This window comes from Rhinolophus ferrumequinum, chromosome 12, assembly GCF_004115265.2.
Source record: "Rhinolophus ferrumequinum isolate MPI-CBG mRhiFer1 chromosome 12, mRhiFer1_v1.p, whole genome shotgun sequence".
NCBI classification, from domain to species: Eukaryota; Metazoa; Chordata; class Mammalia; order Chiroptera; family Rhinolophidae; genus Rhinolophus; species Rhinolophus ferrumequinum.
This window is the reverse complement of record NC_046295.1, coordinates 5,384,906-5,403,647: the sequence shown is the minus strand read 5'-3', so window position 1 is coordinate 5,403,647 and position 18,742 is coordinate 5,384,906. Positions and strand designations below refer to the sequence as shown.

The 18,742-nt window shown below is 37.7% G+C and overlaps 1 protein-coding gene across 3 annotated transcripts in view; it reads left to right on the top strand.

Moving 5' to 3' along the window:
* SPIN1 (spindlin 1) overlaps nt 1-18,092 on the top strand; it is a 68,051-nt gene extending 49,959 nt beyond the window's left edge. For 2 of the 3 annotated variants that reach the window (XM_033122717.1, XM_033122718.1), the window contains exons 4-6: nt 5,872-6,125; nt 10,752-10,985; nt 14,900-15,738. In XM_033122717.1, coding sequence (XP_032978608.1) covers nt 5,872-6,125; nt 10,752-10,985; nt 14,900-15,099 — 688 coding nt within the window. In that variant the 3' untranslated portion in view covers nt 15,100-15,738. Of the gene's footprint in view, nt 1-5,871; nt 6,126-10,751; nt 10,986-14,899 lie in introns of all 3 variants that reach the window. The other variant, XM_033122719.1, reaches the window with a different exon arrangement.
* Nucleotides 18,093-18,742: the final 650 nt, after the last annotated feature.

Genomic DNA, 18,742 nt, shown 5'->3' with positions numbered 1-18,742 from the left:
CCTCTTCACTGGGGGAGAACACTTTTTCTTAAGTCTTCAACTGATTGGACGAGGCCCATCTACACTATGGAGGGCAGTCTACTGACATAACATGTTTTTCTACAAAAATTACCTTCACAGAAAAAAATCTAGAATAATGACCAAATACCTGAGTACTGTGGCTCAGCCAAATTGACACATTAAGTAAAATTAACCATCATACTGGTGAATGTTGCATCATTGGAATTAACCCCTGATTGTTTGCAAAAGGTGAAGAAATGCACAGACTCGGCCAGAAATGAGGAGAACAAGGAAGTAACTTTATTCAAGAAGAAAGATGCCAGCATAGAAGTTGCTGGGGCAGACAACTGCGCCTAACGTTAGGTTAGCTCTTACATAGGAAAGGGTAGGTGAATTTGCTTATAGCTAAGGAGATGTGACTGAGGTCATTTGATTAACATATGTTGGTTATATAACTAGTTTCTGCGCGCGCATGCTCTTAGTGACCCAGAATGCATACAGAAAAACTTAAGTGGGGGCCAAGCCTTAATGTGCATTTTATTTTAATTGTATTATAATGAGGGTAGAGTTCAAGTAAGACAGGTTTCAACATTTTGTGCAGGCATCAAAACCAGATTACTCCAATTAGGGTCTTAGCGCCTCTTTTTAGGAGTGTTTAGACATCTTGATTTATTTCTAGGGGATGAGCCTGGGCTGTTCTTGGGGAAGGGATGCAGGCCTGGGCAGTCCCCCTTCAGGCTCACTTTTATTAACACTTTTTTGCCTCATCAGTGAAGATGCTGTATTTGAAACTTGGGTAGTAATAGTATAATGTCTATGTGAATTACAAAATGGTGCATATGACTAAATAACTTCCTCAGTGAGGTTAGGGAAAGAAGCCTGATCCTGGATACAGCATGAATCACTAGGACTTTCTGCCTAAAGATCAAAAGAAGAGATTATTGTCTCTGAAGAAAAATATAATACTAAAAATGATTCTCGTACTTTAAAGGAGAAATGTAATCACTGTCACCAGCCATTTTCCACAGAAGGCCAGTGGATGTAGTGGCGCAATCCCACGGAATATGAAAAGGTCTTGAATTTCCCTTTGTCTTATGTTTGAGTATTACTAGTAGCTAGAAGTTATAGACTTGATAATGCTTCGTTAAGCTTTTTTTTCTACACTAAGTTTTACATTGCAGAGTCTTTTTTTTTTCTGGTGATATAGATTGGTTCCTTCCTGTGAACAATATTGAATTTAGCTCTTGGCTCTATCCTTCCTCTCTGCATTGAATGTAAAGTAGTTTGTTCCTTGTAATACCCTTTTGTTCAGCAAGTTGTTTGTACTTTACATATTCTTTCCTCCCGTTTTCATACTTTACATATTCTTTCCTCCCGTTTTCAGAGTGATATGTTAAAATGATTGTCAGGGCAGATAACAGATAGTATTCTATTTCTCTTATCCCCATGCCTGTTTTGCTGTTACATGTATCTGCATGGTTTCCTATTAGGCCTCTGCTGAAACTCTTCCAGGTGTTCTTTGATTATCTGCAACTCCTGTCCTGTCTGTAACTTTTGCGGGAAGCATCTGTGAGAACAGTGTTCCCCAGATTCTTACACATTCATAGTTTTGTCTGTGGCCTTTTACTTTGAGGTCAGTATAGAATTTGGTGCTGATTATAAAACCTTTGGCTCACATTTTCTTTCCTGAGAGAGAACCTTAATTTTGTCATTCCATTGTCTTGTGACACAGTGTTGCTGTCATATTCTGATTTTCTCTTCCTTACACATAATGTAGTTCTTTTGCCTGGATGCCTGGAGATGTTATTTTCTTTAAAGTTCATTTATTTTACTAGAATGTTTTAGTGTCAGTAGTTCTGGGTCAGTTTTTCCAGGGGTGCATTTGTACATTTAAGTTTTTATTCCAGGACTTTTTTCTTGAATTACTGAGTATTCTTTTCCATTTATTTGATTTTACATATCCTCTTACATAGAAGTTGGAATTTCATATCTGTCATCATCTCTTAATTCTGTATCTTTTGCCCCATCTGTCTCTCTTTCATCATCTATTTCCTTTACATGCCCTGTGTTTCTGTTCTCCTCGTCCTCTAATTTAGTCTTCATTTCTGAAAAGTTTTCAAATTGCTGCTTTGTTTCCTGAAGTGTGCCTGATTTGCCTCATGTCTTGTGTAGCTGTCTTGTTTCTGAAGTCAGGTCCTCTTTCATAGCCTTTGTTGTGTGTCTGAGTTAGGTGATAGTTTCCTGTACCGTGAGGATGTATGTTTTGGGTCTGCCTCCATTGCCAGTTGGTTCTCATTCTGATTGTTATAGTGTCATCCTGAGTTGGTCCCAGCACAGTTGTCTCCTGGTCTCCTGTACATGAAAAGGGTGAGACTACTCCAGGTCAGCTGTCCTCTATGCAGAGCTCTCAGCTCTCTGTTTTCCTTGGCAGACTTAAAATCAAGCCTCTGTGTGGTCTCCTGAATCAGACCTTTTGCGGTTCGCCTCCTTTGGGCTTTGCCCTTCAGCCTCTCAACCTCCTCTTTTCTTTGTCTTGCGAGCCTACCCTGCTCTTTTAGGGTGTCGTCCCCAGCAGTGTGTCCTCAGCGCAGGCGCTGTCTTCCTGGAAGGCAGTTTTGCTGGTATTTATTTGCAGTCTTGAGGGCTGGAGCGTGCCCAGCATTTTCTGTTCTTCTCACAGTCCTGCACAGAACCTTGCGAACCTTTTTCCAGTCTGACTGGAATTTTCCTTTAGGGTTTGTTCTCCAAATGGTGTTCTCCATCTTGCTTAGATAAAGGCCTGTCTGAACTAATTCCAGGCCTGAGCGAGGCAGCCCAGATGGGTTGCTGTAACCTGTTTCTTTTTCACCAAATTTACTAAATTCACCAAACGGGTCTATTTAAAATATATACAATTGTAGTTTTAAATACCACAGCTTATGAAACAAAAAGCATCTAAATTGGAAAGGAAGAAATAAAACTCATTATTTGCAGATGACATATTATGTGTAGAGAACCCTAAAGATTCCACCAAATAACTATTAACTGATAAACTTAGTTAAGTAGCAGGATACAAAATTAATATTCAGAAATTGATTGCATTTTTATACACCTGCAATGAATCAGAGAAATGAAAACAATCCCATTTGTAATTGTATCCAAAAAATGCCTAGAAATAAATTTAACCAAGGGGGTAAAAGACCTGTACTCAGAAAACTTTAAGACACTGAAGAAAAACTTGGAGATACAAATAAATGGAAGCATATACCGTGCTCATGTATAGGAAGAATGAACTTGTTAAAATGGCCATACTACTTACTCAAAGCAATCTAAAGATTCAGTGCAATCCCTATCAAAATACCAATGGCATTTTTCATAGAACTAGAACAGATAATCTTAAAATTTTATGGAACCACAAAAGACCCCAAAAAGCCAAAGCAATCTTGAGAAAGAAGAACAAAATTAGAGGTATCATGCTACCTGATATCAAACTATATACTGCAAGGCCAGAGTAATCAGAACAGCATGGCATTGGCATAAAAACAGACACGTAGATCAGTGGAACAGAATAGAGAGCCCAGAAATAAACCCACGCCTAGATGGTCATCCAAACTGTGACAAAGGAGGCAAGAACAGTGGGGTAAAGACAGTCTATTCAATAAATGGTGGTGTGAAAACGACAGATACATGCAAAAAAAATGAAACTGGATCACTTTCTTACACCATTTACAAGAATCAACTCAAAATGCATTAAAGATTTCAGTGCAAGGCCTGAAACTAAAACTCCTAGAAGAAAACATAGGCAGTAAACTGACATTGCTTTTGGTGGTATTTTTTTCTGATCTATTTCCTCGTGCAAGGGAAGCAAATGGGACTACAAAAAGTAAACAAATGGGACTATATCTGACTAAAAAGTTTTTGCACAACAAAGGAAACCATCAGCAAAAGGAAGACAGCCTACTGAATGAGAGGATATTCTCCAATGATACATCTGATAAAGCGTTAATATCCAAAATTTACAAAGAACTCATACAACTGAACACCAAAAAAAATAAAATAAAATCCAATTAAAAAATGGGCAGAGGACCTGAATATACATTTCCCGAAAGAGGACATACAGATGGCCAATAGATACATGAAAAGATGCTCAACATCACTAATCATCAGAGAAATGCAAATTAAAACCACAGTGAGTTACCACCTCACTCTGGTCAGGATGACTATCATCAGTAAAGCAACAAACAAGTGCTGGCGAGGATGTGGAGAAAAGGGAACCTTCGTGCACTGTTGGTGCAGCCACTATGGAAAACTAGAGGTTCCTGAAAAAATTAAAAATAAAACTACTTTATGAACTAGAAATTGTAGTTCTGGGTATTTATCTGAAGAAATCCAAAACACTAATTCAAAAAGGTAATAGGCACCCCTATGTTCACTGCATTGCTATTCACTGTAGTCAAGATATGGAAACAACCAAAATACCCATCAATAGACAGTTGGATAAAGAAGATGTGGTACATTTATACAGTGGAATATTACTCAGCCATAAAAAGAATGAACTCTTACTGTAACCACAACGTGGATGGACCTAGAGAGTATTATGCTAAGTGAAATAAGTAAGAGACAAATACCATATGATCTCACTTAGCTATGGAATCTAAAGAACAAAAAGAACAAATGAAACAGAAACAGACTCTTAGATACTGAGAAAAAAACTGATGGTTGCCAGAGGGGAGGGGAGATTGGGGAGCTGGGAGGGAAAGGTGAAAGGCTTAAATACAAATCGGTAGTTACAAAATAGTCACGAGGATATAAAGTACAGCATAGGGAATATAGCCAGTAATGTTGCAACAACTATGTATAATGCCAGGTGGGTGCTAAACTAATTGGGGGATCACTGCATAAATTATATAAATGTCTAACCACTGTGCTGTACACCTGAAACTAATATAAAATAATATTGAGTACAGCCTATAATAAATTTTTTTTTAAAGTTTGCGTTTATGCCGGTTGTTAATCACTTATTCTTGGTTTACCAAATGAGCTTTATGCCCATGTACATGTAGGAGGGGAATTCTTTTCTGTTCTAAATTTTCTTTTCTTGGCATATAACAGCATCCAGGTGCCAGCATGGCTTTGGCTTTTGGTCTGTATTCAGTCCAAGTCTTGTCCCCTTTGGGTATCTTTGGATATTTAGGTGAAACAAAGATATTTTTCCTGATATCAGGAGCCAGGCATGTTATTTGTAAACATTATATGTAGATTTTTCAAGTGTTAATGATCGAGAAAGATCCAGTAGTTTGGTGTTGGCTTCAATCGTTTTTACTCTTGTATTAAGTATTTGTCACAACTTTAAGTGTTTAAGATTATGTTTTCTAGAGAAGTAATGATGGTATAAACCATGGATATAAACCAGTCTGGACTCCAGTTTAAGAAAAAAAATGTCTATTTTAATCTTACTATTTAAGTCAGTGGGAGCAAAATTATATAAGCATTTAGAATGGGTGAAATTGAATAGTTAAAATTTCTTTCTGACTACAAATGGGTTTATATTCTATAAAGCCATATGCATGTATCTCTTTAATTTGTATAATTGTAAGTTGATTGAAGTAGGAAACTCAGCAGAAAAAAACTGATGCTTAATATTGGGACTTAAATTGCTATTGACGAGTCAAGTTTTTCTGCCTGTCCACAGTTGGGATCACAAGAAGCTCCTACTGCCAACACAGCGTGTACACACACGGTAGAGAAGGAGCCACACTGCATGGAGATGGGACTGGGCAGTGGCCACATCAGCTGGCACAGTCGGGGGCATTTAGTGAGAGCATGCTAGCGAGCAGCAGTGGTGTTGGAGCTAGGAGTGCCTCCCTTAACTGTGTGTATGTGTGAATACAGAAAACACCGGAGCAGCGTGGGGCCGAGCAAGCCTGTGTCCCAGCCCCGGCGGAACATCGTTGGCTGCAGGATTCAGCATGGGTGGAAGGAAGGGAGTGGCCCTGTCACCCAGTGGAAAGGAACCGTACTGGACCAGGTGCCTGTGAACCCTTCTTTGTATCTTATAAAATACGATGGATTTGACTGTGTTTATGGACTAGAACTTAATAAAGACGAAAGAGTTTCTGCACTTGAAGTCCTCCCTGATAGAGTTGGTAAGTTCTCTTTACTACTTGTGCTTTATATGCTTTAAAAATGATTATTGAAATGGGGGCTTTCTGATTCTTCTTTTGCATTATTGGTATTTTTACTTTTATTGGAGCACAAGCACTCCATATTTAAATCAGTCACCTAATACCACAAAAATTGATCAGTGAATGTTTTAAAACTACAGTTCAAGGAATTGTGGAGGATATAAATATGTGTAAAATTGTTCCCCAAGAAGTTTACAATTTAATCATTTTTAATGTGTCTCCCTTTTTGCTCACTGTCTGCCCTCTGATGGGTTAGAATATTTCTCATTAGCTCAAATATATTATGCATTTATTTCATTGGATTATAATAACTAAGAAAAATGTTATGCATGTATTTTAGAATCTTTATGTGAAGTTTATCTTTCATTATGTAACTATATAAATGATAATTGTATATTCAGCTAAATTTAAGCAACCAAAACGTGAACTTGATTATACAGCCTTTAGGGTTTGTTTGCACAATGAAAATGAAGAGCTCTTTTTAAAAAATATATACAGTGTCAGTTTTGTCTTGCATAATTAAATTGCTTTAAGGCATGTGCTGTCGGTTAAATAATGACTGATTTTATTTTTTAAGAGTAAAATAAAATACTTTAAGATCAGTGGGATGGATACACCCAAGTTAATGTTACTTCAGAGCAGTTGCTTTGAAAGGTCTTCTTACTGTTACAGATGATACTATTACAGGTGATGCTGCTATTATGCTTTTGGAACTGTCTTTAAAAGCCTATGCTATTAACAAACGTAAGTCTTTGCCAGAGCAGCAAGTTTTTGTTAATCTTCTCTTTAGATGGCAAATGTTAAGTCTTTACTCGTCCGGTATCAGCACAGTCCAGTTTTCACGGAAATCTTTCTTTAAATTATTATTCCCAAAGGTAACTGTGTAATAGTAACTCTTTGTCATTTTTAATATTTTTATCCTAAGTGCAACTGAGTACCTTATTTTTCCTTATGAGGTACATTTTCTTTCTTCTTGATCATGACATCAGTGCATTTCCCACATGAGAAACTAACATTGATGACTCTGACCTTCAGGGCTTAAAAAATATTATCCATACCTTTATATCAATTATTTGTACTAAATAGTTATCATGCTTCGTTTTTCTAAACCCAGAATTTTAGTCTCCATGCCTTTTAGGACAAGACTACTAGCTCATTTGCAGTTTACTATGTTTTGCTGCATGACCTGTGTTAGTTCATTCTTTTGTCATCATAGGACAGAAAAAAATATTTTCATCTTAATAAAAAAAAAAAAAAGATTTGATCAAACCAAAATACCCCAAAATATGTAAGTATCTCTGGTGATGGGTTACTCAGTGTTTTTTATTTTCTAGTTCTGGGTCATCCCAGTTCAAAACAGTAGGCATGGATTGCTTTTGTAAATAGCAGAGCAATTTAGCAAAGGAAATAACAAGGGACTCTATGCAAACCAGCAGTATATCATGTGCCTAATTTAATTAATAACTAATTATAGTCGTTCCTATGATACTTTAGTCTGAAAAATTATTTTCCATGTAGGAAGAAAATAGTCTTTGCTAATTTGTTTCAGGCAGTGCATTAGACTATATTTAGAATTTTGTTTTCCTTAAGCTAAAGGCGGAGAAAGAAGTAAATCATTGAGCCTAAAAGCATGTGATGGTACAGTGTAATGGTTCCCAAAGCGTGGCCTGGGAACCCTTGAGATTCTCTAAAGCCCATTCAGGAGGTTGATGAGGTCAAATTTATTTTCATAATAATATTAAGGTAAAACTTGCCTTTTCACTCTCACTCTTTCAGTTATACACTGGAGTTTCCCACTATTTGGAAGATCTGCATAACTCAGCAAACAGTACTTTCTATATGAATAATGCATGACGTTACCAAATCATGTATTTGCAAAAGATCCATTTGAAGACCAAAAGATTTTTTTGTTTTGTTTTGTTGTGGTAAAAAACACACAACGTAAAATTTACTCCCTTAACCGTTTTTTAAATGTACAGCTCAGTAGTGTTACGTATATTCACATTGTTGTGGAATAGATGTTTATAGAACTTTTTCATCTTGCAAATTTGTAATTCTGTCCCCATTAAACAATTTCCCATTTCCCCCCCTCTCAGCCCTTGACACTATTCTACTTTCTATGTCTAAGAATTTGATTATTTTAGATACCTCATAAGTAAAATTATACAGTGTTTCTCTTTCTGATTAGCTTCTTTTAGTATAATGTCCTCAAGGTTTATTCATATTTGTAGAACGTGTCAGAATGTCCTTTCTTTTTAAGGCTGAATAATACTCCATTGCATGTATAGACCATATTTATCAATTCATCTGTAGATGGACACTTTGGTTACCTCCATCTTTTGGCTATTATGAACAATGCTGCTATGAACATGGGTGAACAAATATCTCTTCGGAACTCTGCTTTCAATTGTTTGGGGTGTACCCCCAGGTCAAATTGCTGAATCACATGGCAATTCCTTGTTTAATTTTCTGAAAACATACATACTGTTTTCCATAGTGTGTATGTAACATTTCTCTATATCCTCACCAATGCTTATTATTTTCGATTGGTTTTGATTTGCATTTCTCTGATGATCAGTAATATTGGGCATATTTTCATATGCTTTTTGGCCATTGATATGTAGTTTTAGCAGAAATGTCTGTTCAAGTTCTTCACCCATTTTTTTGATCGAGTTATTTTGTTGGATTACTGTTCTTTATATATTCTGGAGATAAATGTGGTTTAATTTATCAGTGTGACATACTTACTTGTAATGGTTTTAGATTCTACATTGCAATTAACCTTTAAGGAGCTACTACCTGTTTTCATGTAGTATGATAAAATAATATCTAGAATTATCTGAAAAGACTAATAGAATACTCCATTTTCAGCAGCATCTCTTTCAAAAGAATATATATAACAGATTGAATGCTAAAGCAGATATGAGAATCTAGCTGTTATTTTTAAAGCTAGACATGAAATGATTTGCAAAAATTTTAAATTATGCCAGTATTACTAAATTTTTTTTAGAAAATAGAGTGTTTATCATTAAAATTTATGTAGGTATTTTTAAATAAATATTTTCAGTTTTGTCATTTATAATTTCTAAAATAGATATTGATAGTTGTCATCCATATAAACAGATACTCTTTTATTTGCTCAAATACTCAAAAATTTTTAAGAATGTAAAGGAGTCCTGAGATCAAAAAGTTGATAACTTCTGGTATGAAGAAACTAGTGGGATTTTGTTTTAATGTTATGCACAGTGGGGAATTCTGTGTACTTTTTATTAATTATTGCATAATTAAGCAAAGAAAACCACCATACGTGTTTAGAATGGCCTGATAAAGTGGATAGCAGTATGTCTACCAAGAAATTGTAGTCTTTGTTCCTTTGAATTTCATTTAACAGAAACAGAAGCACTCGTGAGTGAAAAGAGAAATGCTAATTTCTTTTAAAGACATTTGTCTAAAACTTAAGGACTGGAGAAACCTTATATTTAGTAGGAATCTCCGTAATTTCCCAGTATTAAAAAATAGAATTGAAGCTTGTAATTTTTACCTACTTCTTTAAAGAATGCGGAGCAGGGCTGCAGAGGGCTGTTGATAAACCTGTGGGGAGGCCAGCTCCCCTAAATAATTCATTCGTACAGCAAATACAGAACGACTGTGGGTTTGGTATTGGAAACAGGTCTGGAAAGGCCTCTGCTTGCATCATGGTGTCTGGCTAAAAGCAGGTAAACAAACATATGAAACAAGATAACTGCAGATAATGGTAAATGCCATTAAGAAACAAAACTGGGTGAGGTGACTCACTGGTGGGGCTGCTTTCACCAGAATGGTCCTGGAGAGTCTGCAGGAGGAGACCTGCTTGGGATCCAGCCCCTGAAGGTGCGGGAGCAGCGCGTGGCCTGGATGGGGAGAAGTAGAGGGTGTCACTGAGGTGGACGCAGTCAGGAGGAAGGTGACAGAACGGAAGGAAGAGGGCCAACACGGGAAGGTGGCCCGTGAGAAGCACATGTTCAAATTATGAAAGGAAAACACTGGAGCACTTTAGGCAAATGAACAGCAGTCTGGTATAACTGCCGCAAAGATCTCTGGTTGTTGTAGTCATGGATTGTAGGAGAAAGAATGAAAAGCTGTGCCTTGAATGGGTTAATTTCTTAGTTTTAATAAATGGTCTGTGGTTATTGATATAAGATGGGAAGGTGGGTGAAGGGTATATGGGAATGCTCCTTTTGCAACTGTTCTATGTCTATCGTCTCAAAATTTAATATAACAAACAATAACAAAACATTTTATACCTTCAATGAACAATTAAAAGTACTAATTTAGATAACAGTATCAAGGGTAGATGAGTTCAGAACAAAAAGAAAAAAACAGATTCTCAAAATACCTGACATGGAACAACAAAATAGTTCCTATGGAATCAAATCTGGGTGACCCAGCAGTGTTAGTTTGATGGCTGTCCTTAATCCCGCCAGGTGACTGGTGTGGCAGTGTATTGTGTGAACAGCATTTCAGGTAGCCTCCTGGGATGTGTTCGGTTTTCACAGCGCATATTCAGTAAAACCCTTTGTAAACCAATGTTTGCTTTTTTGTCGGCAGCAACATCTCGAATCAGCGATGCGCACCTCGCCGACACAATGATTGGCAAAGCGGTAGAGCACATGTTTGAGACGGAGGATGGCTCGAAAGACGAGTGGAGGGGGATGGTCTTAGCACGCGCCCCTATAATGAACACGTGGTTTTATATCACCTATGAGAAAGACCCCGTCTTGTACATGTATCAGCTCTTAGATGATTATAAAGAAGGCGACCTTCGCATTATGCCTGATTCTAGTAAGTATGGATTGACAACTTTTATTTATTTATTTGTTTTAAAGATTTAATTGGGGAAGGGGAACAGGACTTTATTGGGGAACAGTGTGTACTTCCAGGACTTTTTTTTCCAAGTCAAGTTGTTGTCCTTTCAATCTTAGTTGTGGAGGGCGCAGCTCAGCTCAAGGTGCCATGTTCAATCTTAGTTGCAGGAGGCGCTGCCCACCATCCCTTGCGGGACTCGAGGAATCGAACTGGCAACCTTGTCGTTGAGAGCCCACTGGCCCATGTGGGAATAGAACCGGCAGCCTTCGGAGTTAGGAGCACGGAGCTCTAACCGCCTGAGCCACTGGGCCGGCCGACAACTTTTATTTTTGATAATTCAAAAGCAATTTTAATTTTCGAACAAGATATATGATTACTTGCAGATACATGTTTTATTTTAATTATTAGAGATAAGTGATGATTCTTTCAGGCACACACCAAGCAGGTGAAATTTTTTATGCCTTTGCTAAGAGTAATTTACTTTCTGTATAGATTTCCCTGTTTTGGACTTTGGACTTTCATGTGAATGGAGTATATAATACGGAGTCTTTTATGACTGGCTTCTTTAGCTCAGTATAGTGTTTTCAAGGCTCATCCGTGTTGTATGTGTCACTTTTTTTTTTTTTTTTATGGCCAAATATAACTCCATTGTATGAATAGACTATTTTGTTTATTTGTTCATCTGCTGATGGACATCTGGATTGTTCTCTACCCTTTGGTTATTACGAAGACTGTTGATACAAACATTTGTGTGCAAGTTTCTGAGTGGGCACGTGTTTTCAGTTCTCTTGGGTATATACCCAGCAGTGAGATTGATAGATGGATCCTAGTGGTTATTCTGTTTGCAAAGTTGTTGCAGCATCATGCATTCTCATCAACAGTATATGCGGTTCTGATTTCTCCACATCTTTCCAACACTAATTGTTATCTGGCTTGTTTATTCTAGTGGTTGTGAAGTGATAATCTCATTGTGGTTTTGGTTTGCATTTCCCTTATGACTAAAGATGTTGAATATGTTTTCATTGTTATTGGCCATTTGTATGTCTTTGGAGAAATGCCCTTTTTTCAGTTGGGTTCTCTTGCTATTGAGTTATAATAGGGTGTTCTAGGTAGAAGTCTTGTCAGATAACATGGTTTGCAGATACTTTCCTTCCATGGGTTCTCTTTTCACTGTCTTGATGGTGTTCTGAAGTCCATTTTATCTATTTTTTTCTGTTGTTCGTGCTTTTGGTGTTGTATTTTGTAATCCCTTGCCAAATCCAAGGCTATGAATGAAGATTTACCTGTTTTCTTCTAAGTCTTATAATTTTAGCTCTTACATATAGGTCTTTAACTCTTCTATTTAGATCTTTGATACAAGTGTGTCTTAAAGGCCCGACTTCTTTCTTTTGCATGTGATAATCCAGTTGTCTGAAGACCATTTTTTGAAAAACATATTCTTTCCCCCATTGAATGGTTTTGGCACCCTTTTGAAAATCAGTTGATTATAGATGTATGAGTGTATTTCTGGGCTTTCACTTCTGTCCCATTTGTCCATATGTTTGGTTATGCCAGTGCCACACTTGCTTACATTGCTTTGTAGTAGTAAGTTTTAAAGTCCAGAAGTGTGAATTCTCCTACTTGTTTTTTTTTTCAGAATTGTTTTGGCTGTTCTGGGTCTCTCGCAAAAATTCATATGAATTTTGGAATCAGCTTGTCAGTTTTTGCAAAGAAGCCAGCTGGGATTCTGATGGGGATTGTGTTGAATCTCTAGTTCAGTTCAGGGAGTATTGCCATCTCGACAGTGTTAAGCCATCTGACCCATGAGCCTGGGATGTTTTTCCATTTATTGAGATTTTTTTTCTAAGATTTGTATCAGCAGTGTCTTGTAGTTTTCAGAGTATAAATTTTATACTTGTTAAATATTATTACTAAGTATTTTATTCTTTTTGATGCTATTGTGAATGGAGTTATTTTCTAAATTTCATTGTTGGGTAAGCCTGTTCCTTTTTAAACTACTCCATAGCCTTTGCTTAAACACACAGAGCCCTAGACAGACACTTGCTATGTTGGCAATGTGACAACATCTCTATTCCTTTTTTTTTCTTTTAAAGTTCTTCCTGTGAACAAGCCAGTCAGTGAACCTACTCATGTGTTCATTAAGCTCGGACTTTCTACCTTCTGAGATTTTTTGAAGTTTGTATGTACATTTGTTATAAATGTGTAATGGGAAATATTTGTATAGGTAGGGAATGATCATGAGACCGTCCTTAAAAGCATTTCTCCAACCTGTATGAATAGTTGAGTTTTATTTTTTGTAGAGATATTTGCAGTCGAAGTATGTACCGTGGACTTGATAGTAGGAAGTGTGAGGTCATTTGCACATTCCCCCTCTCTCCTCCCACACGTCTTTTTCCTCCTTTTGTTCTCCAAACTGCTAAATATTTTTGTGAGTGGTGTGGAAGCGTATTTGCCATTAGAAGTAGTAGTGATGCTCTGAATCCAAGCACTCTGCAGTGTCCTCTGTTGGAGTCTCTGGCTGCTTTGCTCGGGTTATTGTAAAATATATGGGATCATGCTTTTGGAATTCTTTTGTAAACATGAAGGGCCATGAACACATGGCAGAATGCTGGTGCTTCCTGAGGGAAAGGCATTTTTGAAGAGAAGATTTCAGCTTAGGTCTCCTCTTCACAACCCTGTTTAAAAGCATTACTGGTAACGTGTATGCTCAAGCGTTTTGGTTGTATTGTGTGTGACTCTTAGTACCAGAGATAAGAATAGGGTTTGTATTGTATCATTCAGTGAGAGAATTTATTGTAATCAGAGGCAAACTACCATTAACATAAATACACGATGATGATCCAAACCAGGATACCTGTGAGAATAAAACAGTGCACTGCTAACCATTGCGCCAGGACAGCTGTCATAAGCCTGGGCGGTCCGGGGTGAAACCAGATGTCTGCTCGCCCTACCTGGAGGCCCTCTGCTACTACATGGAAAAGAGCTTGAGCTTTTCAGCACCTACCAGTATAAGGATTTCTTAAAATAGAATTGTTGACTGCCTAGCTCCATCCCTTTTTTCTCTTTTACTTTGTTTCTTTGTTGTTGGTGGCCATGACTTGCTCTCATTTCATGTATATTCCTAGATCGGAGTTCCTGCTAGGTCATAAAGGGCCTTGTGTTCCAACACTCAGGTTTTCCTAGGGACCTTTTAAAGAGTACAGGTGCCTCGAGCATCCTCAGAGATTAGGTTGTAGTTGGTCCTGGGATGGAGTTCACTTAGCACCTATTTTTCAAGCATGGGAAATCTCTTGTGTTTTGAAACTGGTTTAGGAAGATGGTGTGTAAGGCAGTGAAGTTGAGAAAGAAGTTTTACTCACAGGGTAAGACCAGAAGTACTCTGACATTTTAAATGTGTAGCATATTCTCAGTAATCCCAGTAGGTATTGTTTGCTTTGAAATCCTGTTTCAGAGTAACTCAGACTTATTTTTAAGAAGATAGGTAATTATTTAGATTTTTTTCTTGGCCCTTTCTTTCTTTTAGTCCTTACCTCCTCTGGTAATTACAGCCATAATTAAACATGAGGCAAAGGAATTTCTGGTTATGATTTTTTTTTAATTGTTTACATATCTAGATGGTAGGGGTTGGCACACTGTTTTTGTAATGGACGTTTTCCTGGTGCACAGCCACACCTTTCATTCATGTGTCGTCTGTGGCTGCTGTCACACAGCGAAGACTGGCCTCAAGCCCAGTTATTTATTGTCTGGTCTTGAAGAAAAAGTTTGCTGACACTTGATCTAGATAAGATGAATTAGGATATTAAATTTTTTTAAGTTATCATTAAAACACACACGAAAGTTGGTGTGTGTCTACAGTTGACTTTAAATTCTTTTTCCCCCTTTAAATATAGATGATTCACCTCCAGCAGAACGGGAACCAGGAGAAGTTGTGGACAGCCTGGTAGGCAAACAAGTGGAATATGCCAAAGAAGATGGCTCTAAAAGGACTGGCATGGTCATCCATCAAGTAGAAGCTAAACCGTCTGTCTATTTCATCAAGTTTGATGATGATTTCCATATTTATGTCTACGATTTGGTGAAAACATCCTAGATGTCATCATGAACTTTGCCAAATTTGTGGAACTATTAAATGTATAATTTGTAGACATAAAGACTTGATTGCTTTCCAGTTTAATGAAAGCTTAAATGTCCCTGCGAACCCACAATCTCTGCCAGCAGAACTGGTTTTGTTCTGAATAGTACAGATTTATGTGAACACAAAGCATTTTTGTGTAAGGAACTCCTTCCTCTTAAAAGAAGTCTGTCTGGAGGGGAGTTACAGGCAAGTTTGGTAAAAGTTAAGCAAGTATCATAGTCTATTAAAACTGTAATAGATCTTGTCCATTTTCCCCTTCACTCTTAACACTCTTATTCTGCTGCCACAATGCAAGCATAGTTTGGTATTTTTGTTACTGCCTTTTTGAGATATATATGTATTGATATCTACCTATCTATATCTGTGTGTATACATATATAATATATATATACACACGCGCGCGCGCACACACACACACACACACACACACACACTTCATTGGCAGTCCTTTCTTTGTGGATTGGGATGGGGGTTAAATAATTTTCTCCAGTTTAACAGGAGTGCTTGTCCCAAATCAGTCATATTTAATATATTACTATGTTTATTTGAAATTAAATTGGGGTGCAGGAAGCACATAGGGATGTTCAGCTTGTTTAGAAAGTCGAAAGCTCAGAGCACCTTTTGCCTGGAGGCTTTTAACTGTAAGTCCAAATATGAATCACTTCTCAGCAGTTAATGACCCTTAATAGACTTTTTTAAAACAGAAATCTGTAAAAGGCTGCCTTTAAGTCTAAGCTTTGTAAAATTTTTTGTTTACATTTTTTATCATAAGTACTGGTTTTCCGTTGTTGTTTTGTTTTGTTTTTTTCTGCAAAGCCCAGGTACTTGGTCCACACAGTGTAATGCTGGTGTATTTTGGACGGCACATTTGGTCTGTTATTTGTACAAATCAGTAATCTGGGTTTTAGTACTTGGATTTAAAAGGCAACTGTATATCAGTCATTTGTGTGTATGTGGTAAGTTCCTGGAAGAACATAGTGCTTTTATATTAGAAATGTTAGGCTTAAGAATGGCGGTATTGCCCTCTAACAAGTTCTCTGGGACACTTTTATTTTTATTACTGTTGTTACTGATAACATGATTATGGTCCAAAGGCTTCTCCCCCCGGCTTTTCCCCCACAAAGAATGTCTAGACAAATACCAGCTGAGGTCTCCTAACACCTTTGGAGGTGCTATGGTTCTTGCTCCCAGTGTGCTGCTGATGTGGCTTCGTTTCATGTGGTTGGAGCCCGCCACCCCAGGGCAGTCGCCTGCGCTAGCTTGCAGATGGGACTGATAGCCGCCCTTAGCCACAGAATCCTCTTGTGGCTTGTTCCTACAAGGTGGTCTTAACCAAAAAAGTGGTTGGTTTAGCAACAAAACGCCCATCTGTCACTTTGTTTTGGATAAGCCCTGGCGGTTTGAAAGCTGGAAGAAAGGCTGTATGTGAAACCAGTCTATTGTGGACACTGGATATCTAACCTGAGGTTTAGGCTAAACGCTCGTGCTGTCAGTCAAACACCAGAGGTCCCCGCGACCTCCGCCGTGGCCGTCCTTGAGCACACAGATTCTGTAGTTTCAAGGTCTCGCTACGCGTGGTCTGCATGACGCCCATTTTCACTTCCAGGAAGGTGTGCCTTGTGCCCTTGGATGGTAACCCCACCTACCGTGTACATACATGCCCTGTTCTCTGCAGTGTGCCCAGTGGGCAGCCCAGGGCGAGCTTCTCCATGCAGTGAGTGCCCAGGTCTTAGACGCTCCTCCTGTGCTTGAACAAGTGTCATGCTGTACATCTGTCATCTGTGTTCCTGGTGGCTCGTGTAAGAGTCCCTGCATGTGAATCTCATGGCCAAGTCCAGCTCCCCAAGCCCAAGTGGACACGTGGCCCACAGAGTGAGTGTGTTTAGCGTGCGCACTGGGCAAACCCAGCACAGGGACTTTGGGCTGAAAAACAAAGTCCTTTGGAAGCATCCTGAGGGTTGGGTCAGTTGGAACATTTCTGGCATTACTTACTGACTTGCATTGTGGTTTTTCTGCAAGTACCTTTAGCAACTTCAATATCACATGATCTGCCACTCTAGATGAATGTGACAAGTGATTATTATCATTAATTATTGTTCCATTTGTTGCCTTTAAGGCTGAAGGAAGGGGAAGGGGTTTTTTTGTTTTTCCATTTTTTTTTTTCCATTCATTTTTCTTTTGGTGGCTTAAACCACACTTACTGATGCTGTGACTATTCTGCTCCCTAGCCAAGTATTTCAGGCTTCGTTTTAGGCTCATGTTTCAGATCTGCATGCATTGCTTGCGTTTTCCTCGTATCTGAATGTTGGTTCCTTGTTTTAGGAATCCAACATTAATTTCCAAAATTATCATGGGACTTGTGACAACACAAGACATGAATCTCTGTATAAAATGTATTGGCCTTCCTCATTGACCTGCTATAGTATTATTGTGTCGTGTGTGCGTGTGTGTGATGTCTGGCTGCCACGTAAAGCTTCAAAGGAAAACCTTAAAAGCAGACCATCCTTTTTTGCATGCTCTATTCTAAGTAGAATGTTCAATGTAACTAACGAAAAGTGCATGTTAAAGATATTTAGGTTTTTGTTTTCTATCTTTGTTTTTATTTGTTTTCAGTTTTCTGTATATTTGCTTACTGTGCTGTTTAGTGGATGTAGGATAAAATGCACTGGTGAAGCAAGTGTAGCACCAACAGAAGGTGATTTTCCAGTTGTGTGTGTCATGCAGCATTTGAAGGGACTGTGCATCTTAAAACAATCACAGTTGCTTCTAAACCGGATTTCATTTCTATTATTATTTTACGTGCCAAACCCCAAAGTGCATTGGGCTTGAATCTCTGAACGCTGTGGACCCATTAGAAGACTGTTGTTCTGATTGTCACAAATTGTAGTGCCTGAAAACATTCTTAAGCTGATGTCTTAAAAAAAAAAAAAACAAACAAAAAAAAACTCCAAAGACAAAACAGGAACAATTATTATAACAAAATAATTATGGTTGAAATGTCTGTGGTTCCTTGGAAATGCTGCGCTTTTTGTCTTTTCCATCATTCTAGTGCAGTCTGAACGAATGTGTATAGTTCAGAGGTCTTCGTGTTCGCATCTTCAAATTAGGTAAATGACCTCACCTTTCAAGCTTGAATTCATTTTTAATTTTAATTTTATACAATGTGTAGACAGTTCCCCTGTTTTCTGCATTTAGAAGTATAAACAATATAAATCTGTTAATTCTGTAAGTAATTTTTATAATTATGATGTAACTCTATCCTATCCTTAAAACATTTAAAATAAACCCTTTATGTGCAACTTTTGACTGTAAATTTTGTGCTCCTGAGCAAAATGTGATGTGTTAAACCTGCTTCTGAAAAAAAGTTTTTAAAGTTTTACTTTAAGATTTTAAGTAACTTTTTTTTATCCCTTTTCACCACGTAAATGTTAGCTATACATAGAAACAAGCATAGAATTTTTATTTGAATGATGATATTTAATATCTGAAAGGAGAAGGGACAGTAATCCATATCCCAGATACATAGTTCAAAATATTAAAATTTATGATTTGCCATTAAGGAGAAGTTTTAATTTATCATAAAATTTTTAACTTACCG